We start from the raw sequence: 18,362 nt of genomic DNA, 5'->3' as shown, positions 1-18,362 counted from the left end.
ACTAGTCCTAGGATTTTTGGCCTATCTTCACAGATTTTTATACAGAAAGGTATACAGGAAACCATTCTGAGGTCATACGCAAAGTTGTGCCATGGTCATACATGGGGGTGGGGCTGGGCTAAATCTTGTTTGTGCACACAAAAACAAGCTTATCTCTTGAAAAATAAGCTGTATAGTACAAATTCTTTTTTAGGTTTCTTTTGCTCAAATGCTAAAAAAAACTTGCCTTTTTGGCCAATTTAGGTCCACTTAGGTAAATTTGTGATAAGCATAATGTGCAAAACCTGTTTTTGGCCAATCTTCACAGTCTTGAAGTCAAAATACTCAGGTGAGTGTGAACCTCAATCATTATTAAAAACATGTTGATATTTGTAAACAGTATGGCTGCCATACCTCAATCAATTCTAAGGAGGTGTAGACTAGTTTACAAATATGGCGCAAACTTGTAAATGTTTTCGTTGTTTCCCACAGAACTTGAAAGGCATGTACTGGACTAGTAAGCCATGCACCTTACTCAGATTGGCCACTGAGGGATGCTGTTCATCATTTTTCAGACAAAAAGAAGCATATCTCTGGAAGAATAAGGTTAATAAGTGCAGCTTCTTTTTCCTCATAATCCATCGCTGAGCACTTAAAAATTTGCCTTTTGGACCATTTAGCCACACCCACTCTGCATAATATGTTAAATATATTTTATTTTACTAATCCTAGGATTTTTTGGCTTATGTTCCCAAACTTCAAATTACCTAGCAGAGTTTAATATTTAATCATTTTTAAAAACAGTTGAAATTTGCAAACAACGTGGCCTCCAGATGGCAATCAATCCAGTTCTAATTGAGGACTAGTTGTATGGATCCACACACAAAATTTCAAAGGCATCTTCAGGCCACTTTTATTGGGAGGTGTGCAAAGTTTGGGGCAGAACTTAGTTCAAATAGCTGTTTCTCTGGAACTGAAAGTGTGATTTTTTTTTTGGTGTGCTGAATTGTTTTGCTGATCTGTAAATGGATTTTAATTTCTGCTAGGTTACTTCAAAAACATTTCATACAACTTCAAATATTTCATACTTATTAAGATTTGTGAGCAATCCTCACAAAAAATAAGTATGTTCATGTATGGAATCTTTATTGCTCTATGTAACGTGGCAAGAACTGGCCACTCGGGCAAGATTTGCTGAAGTGCTTAATCTGCCACTTCTGGCTATATTTACTACTACTTGCTTTGCCATGTGAGTCTATTGCAGTTCCTACTACCTTATGGAAAAAAGTTGTGACATTTGGCACACTGATAAGACAAATCATTTCACTATAATACACTAACAAACTTGACAGCAGAGATGCCAAATATGATGTGAGGCCATATTTCAGCAACAGTTTAGTATTCCAACATAAAACATAAACATAAAAGATAAAGGCACATCTGGCGTTGGAGCTTTTTAGCCATTTGATCTGAAAGCAAAGTGTTATACAGGCCAACACCCAGGTAACACCATTCCTACCAACAAGGAGGTGCTCTGGGGTTGCAGCAGGAGGAACTGGAAATATTGTTTACTATCAAGGGCAATATGGATGGAGCCAAATACAAGCAGAGTTTTGAGGAGTACCAGTCGAAAATCTGTATCTAGGGCAAAAATGTACATCCCAACAGGGCAATGACTCAAGGCACAAGGCACAAACTACAAAGTAAAGGCTTGAATAAAGAGACTTGTGAGAGTTTGTGAGAGTTCAAAGTCTATGGCATGACAAAATGTGCAAAGCTCATAGTGAATGGTCAGAGACAACCCAAAGCTGTAATTGCTAAAGTATTGACTCTGGGGGGGTGAATACTTATCAGTTAAGCAGTGTTTTTAAGGAATTCTGAGGACATCTAAATAGTTTATTTAAGCAGAAAAAAAATGAAATATATTTAAATACAGCAAAAACGTAATCACTAGGGAGTGAATACTTTTTGGAGGCACTGTACATTAAAAAGGCACTGCAGTTATGGCTTAAAGCCAAGTAACTATTAAATATGTAATAATATTAATTCAATATTAAATAAGAAAGAGCAAATAAAAATATTTCAGACACAAAAATGTAAAGCATAGATGTGTTATATTTACTCATTCTCTCTAATGTTTCTATGCTTTCATGCTACAACCATTTCATAATATAGTATTTACTGTATACTGGATACCATGTGTGACCAGTCAAAATTACTGGTTATAATCTTGAACTAATATGACAGCACTTCTCTTATTGCTGTTATTTCCATTAAAGCATGCTTAGAGATTGGTCTAAAGTTAGAACCATGTTCACTATTAAACGTTAAAGACAAACCTACCATTGCTAAAGTGAGTGCGTTCTTGTGTGCTAAATGATAAATCCTAAGCTAAAGGTCATATTTTGCTGTCACCTCCTTGACAGACACCCTTCATAAACATTATAACCCTACACATATCCTTTCCCTTTCTAAAGATGAGATGTTTAGAAATGAGGATATACTTATTTATTACATGCATGCTGAAATTGTCAACAAGTCACAAAATGACATTGACTTAGTACTTGCTATAAATACCTTCACGCCATAACACCTAGTGCCTATTGGGTCAGCAGTAGTTCCGGGAACCCTGGAGGTTATCTGGTTTTCATGGAAGTACTTTTATATCCATAACTTGCATTCTATTTCACCCCTTCTAACTGCCAGGGGATAGTGTCTAAAACCTGGATATCCATGCCACAAGGTCATAAGGAACCAGTCGGCTCACCTATGGTGAAATGCAAACAGGGGTGTTGTTGACCTTGTAGAATCTGGAGAGGTACATGGTGATGCCCAGATAGCTGCATTGAAGATCACACCTCTAAGTAGTGCCCAAAAGGCTGAAACACTGCTTGTGGAATGGCACGTCATCGGCCATAGTGACGACCTCTGTCACCCAGTGTGCCAGTCTCTGCTTAGTCACGAGAGCACTGAGACAGATGAATAACTGCACCAATAGTGCGGCATAAGATCGAATGGCATACTTTGCCTAGCACAGAAGGGGTCCCATACATAATTAGTCTCACTGACAGCAACTCACTTGCCAGGAAGGGACAATGATGGCATGAAGCAAAGTACATGTAAACCTCTTTATTGATGCTGAAATGACATTGCTGACTATAGTTCTCCTAGACAGAGCTGGATAGTCTTTATGATGTACTGGCCCATGACTGGCCTCACTGCCTACTGTATGGGTTTTCACCTCTACCATTTATTCTTCCAACATTGCACAGAATTCTTGCCATAGAGTCCTGCTTGTGGCCCATGAGGCTCTGGGTCCCTCCAAGCTTTCTTCAAGAACTGGTAGACAAGGGAAAATATCCGTCTACATTTAGTGTATGTAGCAACTATTGCTGCAAACCACAACAATAAATGGTATCACACTAGGCACTAAACTTGTAATAGCCATTTTGAAGGGAGTGGGGCACCTTTGCCCACCGCTCTCCCCCCAAACTCCAGCCCGGGACCACAAACTTGTGCTCCTTAGGTCTTTCCTTTATGAGCCTATACAGGATTCTGAACTGAAATGGATCTCTCTGAAGACCGTCTTCTTTCTCCCAATCTCTTCGACAAGAAAAGTGGAAGAGCCACATGCTTTAGCAATAAGACTGCCCTGCATATTTGCTATGCCCTCTGTTGTATTATGTGGGCCAGACTATGCCAATCTGATCATCGGATCAGTTCATCAGTGGGTGAATGTCACGCCGTCTCCCGAATTTACAGAGAATGGTGCAAAAAAACAAAAAACACCTTCAGTGAGCAGCAATTCTATAAGCAGAAATGCCTTGTTAATAAGAGAAGACAGAGGAGAATGGCCAGACTGTTTTGAGCTGACATGAAGTTCTTGACCTGTATCTGCAAGATTTTATGCACTACACTGCTGCCACATTGGATAATTGCCTGAATGAACAGGTTGTCCTATTATAATTATTTGGTGAGTCTATATCGCAAAACACATTTAATTGTTATATGTCAATACGGAAAAGACTGCACATGGTTTCTTTATATAGTATTTACTCATTTAACAATGCTTTTATGAATCACTGTGTGTAAGAGTTCATAACTGCAGGCACTCACCGAGTCTATAGAGGGGACTGGGCTTGTAGTAGTCAAAAGACACATCACATCTAAGCTGTTACATACAACCCACACTGCTAATTTAATAATGCACACAAGGGCACTGAACCCTGTGAAAAATAAGGGCTGGCCAGTGAGCTTCACTGGTTTAGTCAGGTTCATGTATTGCTCTCACATAATATTTTCACGATCCAAAAGTATTTGTACCAAAAGCACTGTGGGTTATGCATGTCATTGTGTAGAGCATTCATTTCTGTGCTTTCTTGAACCTGTTTAGTATAATGTGCAAATATTTTTAAATATTTTATCCTTGCAATATCACTGTATATGATCACAGAAAGATTCTTAATGCAATACACTTTTCATTTCTACACTCTGTGACAGTTAGAACTTTCATGAAGTTTGGATTTTAACCAATGCCAATTATTTTTTTGTAACTGCTAACTTAAGTACTTTAGGAAGAGGTAAGTCTTTTGACGTCGTTTGAAGACTGCCAGTGACTCAGCTGTTCGGACATCTAGGATAAGTTCATTCTACCACCTAGGTGCCAGAACAGAGAAGAGTCTCGATGCATGCCTGCCATGTACCCTGAGAGATGGTGGGACCTGTCGAGCAGTGCTAGAGGATCAGAGGGAGCGTGGTGCCGTGTGAGGTGTGATAAGTGCTTTGAGATAAGTGGGTGCTGGTCCGTTTTTGGCTTTGTAGGCAAGCATCAGTGTTTTAAATCTAATGCGGGCAGCTACAGGAAGCCAGTGGAGGGAGCGTAGCAATGAGGTGGTGTGGGAAAATTTAGGAAGGTTAAAAACCAATCATGCAGCTGCATTCTGGATCAGTTGCAGAGGACGAATGGCGCTCGGAGGCAGACCTGCCAGGAGTGAGTTGCAGTAGTCCAGTCTTGAAATGACAAGGGACTGAACAAGCACTTGTGGGGCCTGTGTAGAAAGAAATGGACGAATTCTATTGATGTTATAAGGGAGAAATCGACATGAGCGTGTCAGATTTGCAATGTAAGAGGAGAAGGACAGTTGATTGTCTATGGTTACCCCAAGGTTGCGTGCAGTAACCGAAGGTGAGATCAGAGAATTGTCTAGGGAGATTGTAAGATCCTGAGATGGGGATGAATCACCTGGGATGAACGGTGGTTTACTTTTAGTGGGATTAAGTTTCAGCTGATGAGCTGTCATCTATGATGAGATGTCCGCCAGACATGCTGATATCCGAGCAGAAACATGAGTGTCTGAGGGAGGGAAGGAGAGATTGAGTTGAGTGTCATCCGCATAGCAGTGGTATGAAAACCCATGTGAGGATATGACCCCACCAAGAGATCGAGTATAGAGGGAGGACAGGAGACAAGTACTGAGCCTTGTGGAACACCAGTGGAGAGTCTGCAGGGAGCAGATGTGGATCCCCTCCATGCCACCTGATATGACCGTCCTTCGAGGTAGGAAGCAAACCATTGCCATGCTGCACCACGAATTCCTAGGCTCATGAGGGTGGACAAGAGAGCCTTGTGGTTCACTGTGTCAAACGCTGCTGAAAGGTCAAGGAGGATGAGGACTGAAGACAGTTTGGCTCATCTAGCGGCATGTAGCTTCTCAGTGAACACCAAAAGGGCAGTCTCTGTGGAGTGTGCCGGTTTGAAGCCAGACTGGTTGGGATCTTGGAGGTTGTTCTGTGAGAGATAGCGAGACAGTTGACTGTAAACGGTTTGTTCAAGAGTTTTAGAAAGAAAAGAGAGAAATGATATCGGTCGGTAGTTCATTTCAGCTGTGTGAGCTTTGACATTTATGGGTTTCGTAGGTGTCACCAAATGCAAATCAGCTGTGCTGTGCATACGCCTGGTAATTTATGGGTGATTGGCATTCAACATACACATATGAGTATGGAGAAAATCAGCATTTCTGAACCTTTTTTTTTTTTTTTTTTTATCCGGCAGAAATTTTTAGTTCGGTTTGGCTAATGCAAACATTTACACACAGCGTTACTAGTAAAGTTCTAATAAATAAAGGACCTAATAAAGGTCTATTATTCTGATTGCTCCATCATTAACACTTCATCATTTAACTGGCCTTGTTTGTACTCACAGCCTTTTCTTGACCCATGTTACATGATACAAAAATGTTTTTTTTTTTCCTGTGAGCTTGTCCCTCAGTCCCCATGCACAAAAAAACAGCTGTACGTCCTTGATCTAACAAAGCATAGGTAACCATCCTTTCAATAAAGCTAACAATAAAAGTAATAAAATGTCAATAAAAGTAGCACTTTGGTTGTGCCATTCTTGCAGTTCCCAAGCCATTGTTCTCCATCTGTCCCTGAGCTTATAGGGCAGCATCTTTACAATGGTCAGCATATTGTTGGGAAAGTCCAATTCATACATGTATGGCATTATAACATCCTCTCAGAAAGTGAGGGAAGATTTGATCGGGGCTTACAAAAGTTCCTTTTCCGTAGTTGCACTTGGTTAGTTGCATTCATTACCATAATGTTCCTCTAGTAAGACCACTGAACTGTTCCATTGTGGCCCCTTCAGCATCAGACACAATCGAAGCTCTTAGCACACTCACTTTAGCCATGTGTGCAGCAATTTCTTCCTCCAATTTCAGCTGCCCTGTTCCTTTCTGTAACTCCTCCTCTTGCACTTCCAGTGTGTGTTTATCATTCAGCAGTCTTTGTTGTTCTGTGCTGTGTTTATACATGCAGATAAAGTAGGTGATGCAGAAGATTTTTTGCTTTCAAAATTTGACACATTGATTTGTACATGATCTTGTATGTCATCTTGTACATCATTGGTTATACGGTCATATCGGTCATGTCTTCATTCATCAGAAGGGATTCAGATTGATTATGACCATTTACATAAGATGATTTCCTAGTTTCACCTAGGCACTTCTTTAGAAATAAAACAATATACTGGCGTATTTGTCAGTGGGCAGATGTGAACCATTTATTTGTGTGTTTCTTTTCATCCTCAGGAAGTTGAGAAATCACAGCTACATGTAGGATAGTGGTAGCTGGAATTTGAACTCACAACCCTCTGATCAATGCCTTAACCACTTAGCTACTACTGCCTTCTTGAAGTCACACTTGAGTCTTTGCACATCCACAACACATTCAAAAAATTCACTTGATCACATACAACACAGGAAAGCACATCAACAAAACCAAACAAACAATTCCCAATTCCAGCACATAAGAACACCTCAACAAAACTGATCACAGCACCTCGAAGTCCACACAAACAAGCAGCTGTCTCCAGTGGACAAGCAGCAACATCCACTCAAACTGGGTTCAGTCCACAAATACACAGCATGACCCAACAAAAAGCCACAGGTAGGCTGACCACTTAAGCTAGTTGTGGTGCCGATGCACTCTCTTTTTATAGAAGTGCTAGCAGCTGGGCTTTGCCTTGTTTAGCTCCAGTAGGAATCCAAATCTAAAATGCCTTTTCCTCCAGAAACCTATACATGGAATCCTATTAATCCAGAGCGTGAAACACTGTTGTAATTGTAATTCATACCATGCTTGCATTAAACTGTTTGTCTGGGTACAGTCCACTTTTTTGTTGACAAGAATGTAGTAACTGAAAGTAACAAAATAAAGTTACTGAGAGGCTAAGTAAGGGAGTATTGCCCTGTGTCATGCATTTGAAAACCTAAGTCCATATAGTAAAGTTGTATTTATGCAAAACTGTTAAAAGCATGAGCAAGTGTTGGGTAATATCCAGTATAATCTATATGGCCAACAGTTAGTGGACACCTTACCATTATACCCGTATGTGCATTTTGAACATCCCATTCCAGATTTAGTCCCCCCTTGATGTTATAAAATCTAGGCTTTCCACTAGATTTTCAAAAGTGGCTGTGAGGATTTGCCCATTCAGCCACAAGAGCATTAGTGAAGTCAGGCTCTGATGTTGGGCGAGGAGGCCCGGGGGCACAGTTAGCAATCCAGTTTATCTCAAAGGTGTTTACTGGCATTCAGGTCAGGGCTTTGGCAAACCATGTCTTCATGGACCTTGCTTTGTGTACAGGGGCATTGTCATGCTGGAACATATTTGGGCTAGGCCCCTCAGTTCCACTGAAGGGAAATTGGAATGCTACAGCATACAAAAACATCCTATACAATAGTGGCCTTCCAACTTTGTGGCAGCAGTTTGGAGATCTGTGTGCGTGGTGGTCAGGTGTCCACAAACTTCTGGTCATATAGTTGTACATTATGTGTGGTTATGCATGGTTACATGATATTATGTGTGGTTATGCATGAGTATGTGAGGTTATGCAGTAAACAAAAATACATGCTTCCTGCTCACACCCTGTCAATGGGCCTCATTTACCGATCTTTTGGTAAAGTTGTGTGTGATTGTTTACGTAAGCCAAACCATGCTAAAAATTTTCCAGTGGGAAAAAAGTTTTGGAAAGGCTAATTTTCTTTGTACTCGTGTGCATAAGTTGGTCACCCAAGTGCAAAGCATGTTCCCAACACAGCTTATTTGCTGTAGTGACACCAACAAAACTCCAAAAACTCCAAAAGACAGCTGGAAAAACAAAATGAACAATAAGGGTAAAGGCTGAAAGACAGAGGTGGAAGGTTTTTTTTTACTCACATCTATGCCAAAAAAATTAATAATATATAATTTTAATAATAATAAGCAATTGCTAAATCTTCTGTCAGCTGAGGCATTTACTTATGGCTTATGTCTACGTGCAGACAGACCAGCACTTCCTCTGCTTTTCCTCTGCTTTTACGGCGGCATTTCTTTTGTCATAATTGAATGATTAGTTTTATTTAGGGGTTTGTGTTGGCTTGCTTTCATTCTTTTTTATGTTATTTAATTAATGGCATTAATATAAAATGATTGGTTTTCACAAAATTTTCTCGATGATATTCTTAGTCCTAGTGATCTAGCATGAGGATGTGTTTTTGATGTTTTTTGTTGTAAATGTAGTAATAATACAATTTAAACATGAAAGTATATTCCAAAAGTGCAGTAATCCATGCAAATTATATTATTATATGTGTAAATTTACACACACTCAGGAGCATGAGTACAAGCATGAATAAAAAATTTTTCAAATTAAAGAGATTTTCATGAATACCAAATTTCTTGTGTAAATGCTTGTATGAACTATTTACAAATAACTCTGCCATAGAGGCTATGACACTAAGAACAAAGCACACAAATGACATGCATATTATCAGAATGACTGACAAATATGCATTTGAAGTGACCCATGACAGCTTGTTCAAGAACAGCTAAATCAGTGGTTAGCAATCTAGGGGTTGCGACCCCATATTGGGTCCCTTGATTTACAAATGTGGTCATGATTCAATTCAATTCAATTAGATTTTATTTGTATAGAGCTTTTAACAACAGACATTGTCACAAAGCAGAAATAAATACATTCAAGATCTAAATTTTAAATATATGAATTTATCCCTAATGAGCAAGCCAGAGGCAACAGTGGCAAGGAAAAACTCCGTGAGACGATATGAGGAAGAAACCTTGAGAGGAACCATACTCAAAAAGGAACCCATCCTCATCTGGGTGACAACGAATAGTGCAATTATAAATAAATCCCTTCTATAACTGTGTACTATATGGTCAAATAGTGCAATTGTGTAACCAGGAAATTCATTACAGTTTTCACATGAAGTCTGTTTTGTTGAACTTATCCACTGTTCCCTGATGGAGACTTGAGTGCAAAACTGTTCGTGGCAATTGCAGTCCTAAAGCTATCATATCAATTGTAGCCCTAAGCCATCATAGCATACCCATCTCCATCTTCACCAGTTTTTCAATTATGGTTAGTGTTTGAATTTTAAAAACCTTGGACATAGCCGAAGTTCTGTTTTGTGTACCAGTCTTCTGCATTTTCTAGATTATTAAATACCTTTCAATGTAAGGTCAGAGTTTCCGATTGGAGACACAGCTCATGACAACAATCACAACGAAGGCTTAAAGTTTTAAAGAGAAGCAGAGCTTGTTAGTGTGTTTAGCATAGCTGTGCATGAAATCACTAAACATTTTACAGCTCAGCTTAGCAATCTTGCCATCTAGTGAATGTTGCATTTAATCCTCCAGATGGACATAAGATAGAGGCAGGCAAGTGTGTGAACAATCTCCTGTTGCTGCTTTTGCACATGCACGCAAAGTGTCAAGTATAAACCTTTGCTTTGCATCGGGCCATATCAGACCACCCTGGCGTGGACTATTTTCCTATAAAAACACACCTGTTATGTTTTATTCTTTATGTTTCATTCAAAGCTGGATGTAACATCAGAAAAAGATGTTTGAAAGGGCACATTTTGTGACTTTTTGAAAAGGTGTGTCAAGAAATGTAAGTTTCCCCTTCCCATTAGACTGGTAAGTCAACACAAAGAATATCACTATGATTCTTAGTCACATAAGTTACACGTTACTGACATAATAAAATGTTCAAATGTTACAGTAGTTCTAAATTATAAATCTGGATATTTTTTTAAATGTAGTCTGGTCAAGGCTTGGGGTCACATAAAATTCATAAAATCCATTTGGGGTCATTTGACCAAAAAGTCTGGAAACCCCTGTAATAAATGTACTACAGCTGCCAAAGCAGATTGCAATCCTGAAAGTTAAACTACACACAAAACAAAATACAGAGGAAGCAACAGCAAAAATGCTAGCTGATGAGACCACACAAAAAGATCTGCGCAAGGAAAAGCCAAAACAGAAGCTAATGTTCAAGTGGTAGTTTTGCCAGATGACCGATTTGACCAACATCAATATGCAGAACAAATTTAGTCTAGGCGACAAGTGGTCATGGATGGTCCAAAGCTGCAATATGAAAGAGACATGGAAACAAAGTTGCAGCACCTAAAAACCTGTTACCATAGTTGGGGTGTAATGTAACCCCTGGAAACACTGGAAAACATCGAAAAAGCCAGGCTTTATTCAACTCTTCAACAGACACCCTGTGTAACTGTGTACCTATCAAGCTTTCTGTTTTCTATCTAATGTGACTGAGTACTCAAGCTACTTATGCTTCAAAGCAGTGATGTCTTTCAGAAATCAGAATCATAGGCATAAGATAAGTACAGCTTAAGATGATTGAATTAATTGAATAACACTAGCTCGAAGTGGTATAAACAGCCAGTGTAATGCACCAACTGGAAATATACAGGTAAACAGCAATCAAAATTTACACTCAACACAACATATTTTGAGGAAAAATCTGCTGCTCTCCATGATTTTCATCTAGCTCTGACAACTGCTCCTTTGTGCTCCGCTCGTTCTGTTGGTGGAGTGATGGGCTAATCTAGTTATATGAATGAACAGGATGTTGACATAATTTATTTCAATATGACGTGACATAGGCAATTTTAATATACAAAATGAATTTGCTAATGTTAACTAGCAACTAGCTAGCTAGTTAACAAGCTAGTTTAGGCATCAAAATCAGCCACATACTGGAGAAACTGCAATAAACTCACCAAGGGTCTGTTAGAACAACAGAACTGTCAAAGTTGTCAACATTAAATCTTTGGTACAAAGTTTGAAAGATGTCAAATGACATTTGTGGGGCTATAAATAATCTCAGTAAGAGCTTCAGGTGCGTATTGGAAAGTGTTTGATACTAGACTGTCATTTCCAGCTGTTAATCAGCCCACCCCAGAACTGTCAATCACCTTGTCAACCATGCCTTAGCCATGCTCAAATAACTCCTATAAAACCCATTGGTGCCAAAAACAAAAAAAACCTTAGTGAGTGACAGTTCTGTGGGTGGAAATACCTTTTTGATAAGAGAGGTCAGAGGAAAATGCATAAATAAGCAGGTGTACAGGTGTTCCTATTAAAGTGGGCGGTGAGTGTATATTTAGAAAACTTAGTGTCAATGTGCAAAAGTGCCCCTTGTGCCCCCTGCTAAACAAAGAACTTGTGTAAGAAATTATGTAAGTTTGTACTGAAAGTTTGGTGTCAGTAATTAAAAGAATGCATGAGATATGACCTCAGTTCTTGTTTCCAGCAGTGTCCCCTTTAACCACAAAACACAAAAGGTCCATTGGAACTGTGAGGGAGCAAATTTTTCTAAATATATTGTTATTATTAAATTTGTACCATATATATTGTTGAACCTAAGGTTTGGAGTCAGGAGGTTTATTCAAGTTCACCTTCATCTCGCCATTGACTTTTAGGGAGTGTAGCCTGTTGTAGTCAAGGGTGAAGATGAAAAGACAGGTTTTTCTCAATAGTCTTCTGCCTCAAGCTGCAAATATGAGCCATGGCAGGTATTGCAGGAAGAAATAACAGATGGATTTTGCTTTTGAATGGGTGGAATGAATAATAATTATTTAATCTGCATTTAAATGATTAATAAATCTACATGAACAGGTTAACAGTCAGTATTGTAACCAGAGGCACATAAGCTGGAATTTTAATATTAACCACAAACACTTCACATTTTAATGGGCTACAGACTGTTTAAAATACAGTATGTGTCTATAAGAAATTCCTATATTTTAATTTGTCTACCTTTTTTCATTAACTGTTAATTGAATAATTTCATTACTGTTATTCAGATAAATACATGCAATGTCATGATTATGATTACATCAAGCGAGATTGTAGCCGGCTGTTAGGGTGAATAAAATTATTACCACACATTATCATACATGGAATAAAGGTTATAGCTATATTAAAAACTTAGCAGCCAGCCAAGCATCCAGCGAATCAGGAGTACACTCTGTCATTATTAAGTAAACTTTGAGCTTATGCAGTCTGTGGATAGCAACAGAAATACCATGTAGCTTAATAATGTTCAGATCAAAATCACTTTGCTCCAAAATGTGCTTGTGTTCAAAACTACAAATCTAAGTGAATGATCGTGTTATGAATATCATTGCAAAGAAGACTATTAGCTTATGAATTACCTAGTACACATATTTACACCAATATGGACTCAGTTGCATATTCGTATACAAGTTGCACACAAGTTATGTGAATTATTACAAAAGTTAAGGTTTGTATTTTTTCTTCATTCATATGGAATTAAAAAATCCAATAACATCTCTTTTGTTCCTTCAAATTCATACAAATGACTTCAGGTTTACTTACTTGCCCAATCTGAATTCTAAAATAAATACCATCCATCTGCATTATGATGCAAAATCAGCTTTATTTAAAGGAATATATTGTTGGCAGTAAGCCATCAACATATATAAACTATCTTGTACATAATCAAAATCACATTCATGTCTCAGAACTTACTGTCACCCACATATAACCCACATCCGAGACACATTTATACTTGTTTTAAAGATTTATATTTTGGTGGAGTTCAAATATTTTCTTTCAAATATTTTATCCAGATACAATAACAGTAATTATGAACAGACATTCATAGTATAGTTCACTGCTAAATTGCCTGCCACTTTATAAATACATTTATCTAAATATGGTATGCCAACACAAAGAGGGTAATGGCAAATTATATAATTTTTAACATTTGATAATCTATTCCATTAATCCTTGGTATACAGTATAAAGGAAACTATGTATAATATAAGTATATATTCCTACTCTTTAAAGTTTTTCTTCTCCTTTTCTCATTTTCTCAATGGCCCTGAAAAATACAAAATCACAAAGAGCAGATATGTACCATAACTAGATGCATCGATAAATATGTAATTTTATATTACCTTAAAATGTGTCCTCAATTTGGCACATATAATGTATAAACTGAAAAGGGTAGTGTGTAGTGTTGCCTAACTGCTCCAGGGTCTGTGCAGAGTTTCCCATGATTTCCTCCAGGTTATCTGATTTCCTCCCACCTCTAAAAAAAATGGCAGTAGATGAATTCTCCCTAGGTGTGAATGAATGTGCAAATTCATTTCAATTTTATTTATATAGTGCTTTTAACAATGGACACTGTCACAAAGCACCTTTACAGAAATCTGGATATAAAACTTAAATTAAATTTACATTTATAAATTTAATAAATTTATCCCTAATTTGCAAGCTAGAGGCAACATTGGCAAGGTAAAACTCCCTGAGACGATATGAGGAAGAAACCTTGAGAGAAACCAGACTCAAAAGGGAACCCATCCTCATCTGGGTGACAATAGATAGTGTGATTATAAATAGTTTCTCTTCTATAACTGTATATTATAGAGTCGAAAAGTGCTAATTGTGTTAACAGGAAGTTATTAAATGTTCAGTGAGGGAGACTTGAGTGTAAACTGTTCTCAGCAATTATAGTCCTTAGGCCTGTTCCCACTGTAGCCTCAGATTTCTATTCTTGTTTGACAGGAGTACAACCCAATGTGGTCTTCTACTGTTGTAGCCCATCTGCCTTCAGGGTAGATGTTTTTCTGCTCACCACAGTTGTGAAGAATGGTTAGTTGAGTTATTGAAGCCTTCCTGTCAGCTCAAACCAGCCTGCAGAACTGTGTAGCTTTCGCACCATTCTGTGTAAACTTTAATGACTGTTCTGCATAAAAACCCAGTAGATCAGCAGTGTCTGAAATGCTAAATCAGCCCATCTAACACCAATAACAATGCCACAGTTAAAGTCACTGAGATCACATTTTGTCCATATTTTTGTCCCTGATAGTAGAGGAAAAGAACCGGCTGTAAAGTAGTATTAAGCTCTGTGTTTGAGAGTCATGTACAGCATGATGAAAAAGGTTTTGTGATCAAGTGGGCAGTCCTTACCAAAGATTACTACATACTGGGATTCCGTTTCTACCTATGTTTCGTCCACTGTGCCCTGCAGTGGCTCCACCAAATGACGAATGACCATTCATAAACCGCACACTGGTATCTAGACTTACAGCCTCTTAATGGGAATAGATGGTAGTGGCAGACATCCTTTATTACTTACTAAATAAGGAATAGTACTGCTCACATATACAGTATACCGTTAGCCAGGATTCACAGTGGTGCATTGCATAAGTGCTACTGGCACATCAGCATGCTCAAAAACCAGTAATGATCAAATGTAGAGTGTTAATGAAATGTGGAATAGACAACACTGGGCTGATTGGGCCAGCTATAATATTGTACATATCAATTCATATTCTTTTTAACCATGACTCATTTCTTGGGATGCATCAATACCATTTTTTTTCAGGCCGAGTACAAATACAAATACATGTTTTTGGTACTCGCTGATATCACTCCTGGACAAGTCTCTGCTGCATTTTCATATGAGGTATTGGCAATTTTATTTCTGCTTAATGTTTAATAATTAATGGAATAAGCCTAGTCTGAGAGCTACCAAATCCCCCACTGAAAACCATGCCTCCCTCTCAGCCATGACAATCTAAATCTCCCATTTACTAATTACTGAAATGTTTTTGCCAAACTGTCATGAAGAGAGCAGATGTATAAAAGACTGGATGTCAAGTGCCATAACCCAAAAGAAGCAGAATGTCCCTTTGCTCTTGTTTGCCTTCCAGCTTTCTAAATTATGTGGGACAGTTAATAACCGGTGTGCATTTATGTTTATTTTGTTTCCTCATGTTGATTTAAATTGAATATGAGCATACAAATACTTTGTTGCAGCTACAGGTTGCACAATCAAGACATCTTTGTAGATTATGATTTTAAAGTACACATACAAAGTGCATCATACTGAAGACCTCAGTGACTTTAAACAAGGCACTGTCATAGGATATCACCTTTGCCACAAGTCAGTACTTGAAATTTCTGCCCTGCTAGAGTTGCCTTGGTCATGTAAGTGCTATTATTGTGAATCTAGGACCAACAACAGCTCAACCACAAAGCTATAGACCATGCAAACCCACAGAGCAGGGCCGCCAAATGCCAAAGTGCATAGCACATAAAAATTCCTTATTCTCTATTGCTAAAACATGCCCCTGCCCTTGGAAGCAACAGCAGCTCAAGAGCTGTGCGTTGGGAGCTTCATGAAATGGGTTTTCATGACCGCAGCTGCAAACAAGCCTAAGATCACTATTGCGCAATCCCAAGCTTCGGCTGAAGTGATGTAAAGCACACCACCACTGGACTCTGGAACAATGGATATGTGTTCTCTGGAGTGATGAAATGCGTAACAGTAAAGTTTGGAGGTGGGATTGTGGTCTGGCACTGTTTTAAGGGTTTAACCTAGGCACCTTAGTTCCACTGAAGGGTAATGTTAATGCTACAGTATACAAAAGCATTTTAGACCACTGCACAATTCCAAGTTTGTGGCAAGAATTTGAGGAAGGCCCTTTCCTGTTCCAGCATGACTATACCCCTGTGCACAAAGCAAGGGCCATAAAAACATGATGTGCCAAGGCCAGTGTGGAAGAACTCAAGTGGCCTGCACAAAGCCCTGACCTCAGCCCTACTGAACACCTTTGAGATGAACTGGAATGTCGACTGTGCCCCAGGCCTCCTCACCCAACATCAGTGCCTGACCTCACTAATGCTCTTATGGCTATTATATATATATTGTATATGCAAATGTCTGACTGAGTGGAACACATTCTCCTCAACCATTTGCTTATGCTTGGCTCCATCCATTTGACTGCGATGGCAAAAAGCTTTCCAGTTCCTCCTGCTGAAAAGCAACCCTAGAGCATGATGCTACCACAAATGTGCTTGATCACAGAATTGGTGTTACATGGGTGTTTGGCTGTATTTGGGTTGCACCAAATATTAGGCATTGACTTTAGACCAAATAGCTCAACTTTAGACTCATCAGACCAACAAAATCTTTTTCCAAAAGCTCTCAGATTTTCTAATGGGAAGATCTATGAAGAGCTGATGATATTCTTGATGTGTGCACTGGTTCTCCTATTTCAGCCAGTGAGCTCTGTAACTCCTTCAGTGTTGCAGCTGGACTCTTGGACACTTCTCTGACAATTGCCTTTCTTGCCCGAGCACTCAGTTTGGCCTGATCTTGGTAGTGTCTGGGTTGTACCATATTTTTCTGCTATGATATAATGGATTTCACAGTGCCACTAAGAAGGTTCAAAGCTTTGCCATTGTTTTAATAACCTTCTCTATCTTTTTTGCTCCTAATAAGTTAATCTCAGAGCTTCACGGTCAGTTCCTTGGTCTTCATGACAGTAGGACTGATTTTCTATTCCATTTAGCTGTGAGATCTCCCAAAGTCCGAGATATTTAAGGTGCAAGGATACAAATGGACACAAGTGGATTTAAAATGAACACAGGTGTATCCTCTTTAACATATTTAGTGTGAGCTCTTGAAAATTAAATACTAGTCTTAATTTAGACTGCTAAAAGAAAGGGAATGAATACTTATAAATTATGCAATTTTTAGACTTTTCATTTTTAAATAATTCTGAGGACATTTAAATATATTATTTAATTTTATTTCTGTAGAGATTCACTTCAAAATGAACAGAAAGAAATCTCATTCTGATATATTTAAATATGTTTAAATATATTTAAATATATATAAGGGGGTGAATATTTAATTTATTTGATTATTTTTTAATAAATTTTTCACTGTCTGTAAAGCACTTTGTAAACTTTATTCACACCTAGGGGCAATTTATCTTATTCAATCCATCCACTGCCATGTTTTATTAGGAGGTGGGAGGAAACCACAGAACTTGGAGAAAACCCAGGCAGACAGGGGGAGAACATGCACAGAGACTCCACACAGACAGAAACCTGAGTTCAGCATCAAACTCAGAACCCTGGAACTGTGAGGCAGCAACACTACCTGCTGTACCACCAGGCCACCCAGATGTTTTGTCAGGTTACTTCTATTGTCTGAAGATGCTGTATTTCATCCTCTTGATAGAGTCCCAGAGCACAGATTGGAGTCTGCTTTGTTTTGATTGTTAATCATGAAATAAATCTAGATCGCTGTCATTTTGTGTCTTCTGTTCATTATGGCAACAAGTGCAATAAGCATAGTATCACCTGGTATCGGCTGTTGGTATCAGGGCATGTTTTCTGATATGCAACTACAGGTTGCACAATAATGATATTGTTTAAAATTTACAGCGTACAGAAAGGAGACATTTGGGATTTGCATCACTCACTCAAGCAAATAAAAAAATAGTGATAATACATAAATCAAGTGCATCAGGACACATTGTACTTTGACATTTTTCAGAGTGTACTCACTCTCAATTGACAGAGAGACCCTTAAAATGGAAGCTGCTAATCCACACTCCTTTTTCCACGATAAATAACTGGGGAATGATGTAATGCACAGAGGTTAGAAAATCACCAAAGAACATCCAATTAATAGTTCTTTTCTGGACATTTTTTTACTGCAATCACTATTTTATTATCTCAAGTGTTT

General features: G+C 38.5%; 1 protein-coding gene across 2 annotated transcripts in view; it reads right to left on the bottom strand.

Annotated features, from left to right (window-relative positions):
• Nucleotides 1–13,258: 13,258 nt before the first annotated feature.
• Nucleotides 13,259–18,362, bottom strand: part of fndc7a (fibronectin type III domain containing 7a) — a 32,505-nt gene continuing 27,401 nt past the window's right edge. The window contains exons 13-14 of one of the 2 annotated variants that reach the window (XM_034297745.2): nucleotides 18,182–18,249; nucleotides 13,259–13,694 (exon numbers count right to left, since the gene is read on the bottom strand). In XM_034297745.2, coding sequence (XP_034153636.1) covers nucleotides 18,218–18,249 — 32 coding nt within the window. In that variant the 3' untranslated portion in view covers nucleotides 13,259–13,694; nucleotides 18,182–18,217. The remainder of the gene's footprint in view (nucleotides 13,695–18,181; nucleotides 18,250–18,362) is intronic. The other variant, XM_034297744.2, reaches the window with a different exon arrangement.

Source organism: Pangasianodon hypophthalmus, chromosome 21, assembly GCF_027358585.1.
Source record: "Pangasianodon hypophthalmus isolate fPanHyp1 chromosome 21, fPanHyp1.pri, whole genome shotgun sequence".
Taxonomy (NCBI): Eukaryota; Metazoa; Chordata; class Actinopteri; order Siluriformes; family Pangasiidae; genus Pangasianodon; species Pangasianodon hypophthalmus.
Note: the sequence above shows the minus strand (reverse complement) of the source record. Positions and strands in the feature narration are given on the sequence as shown.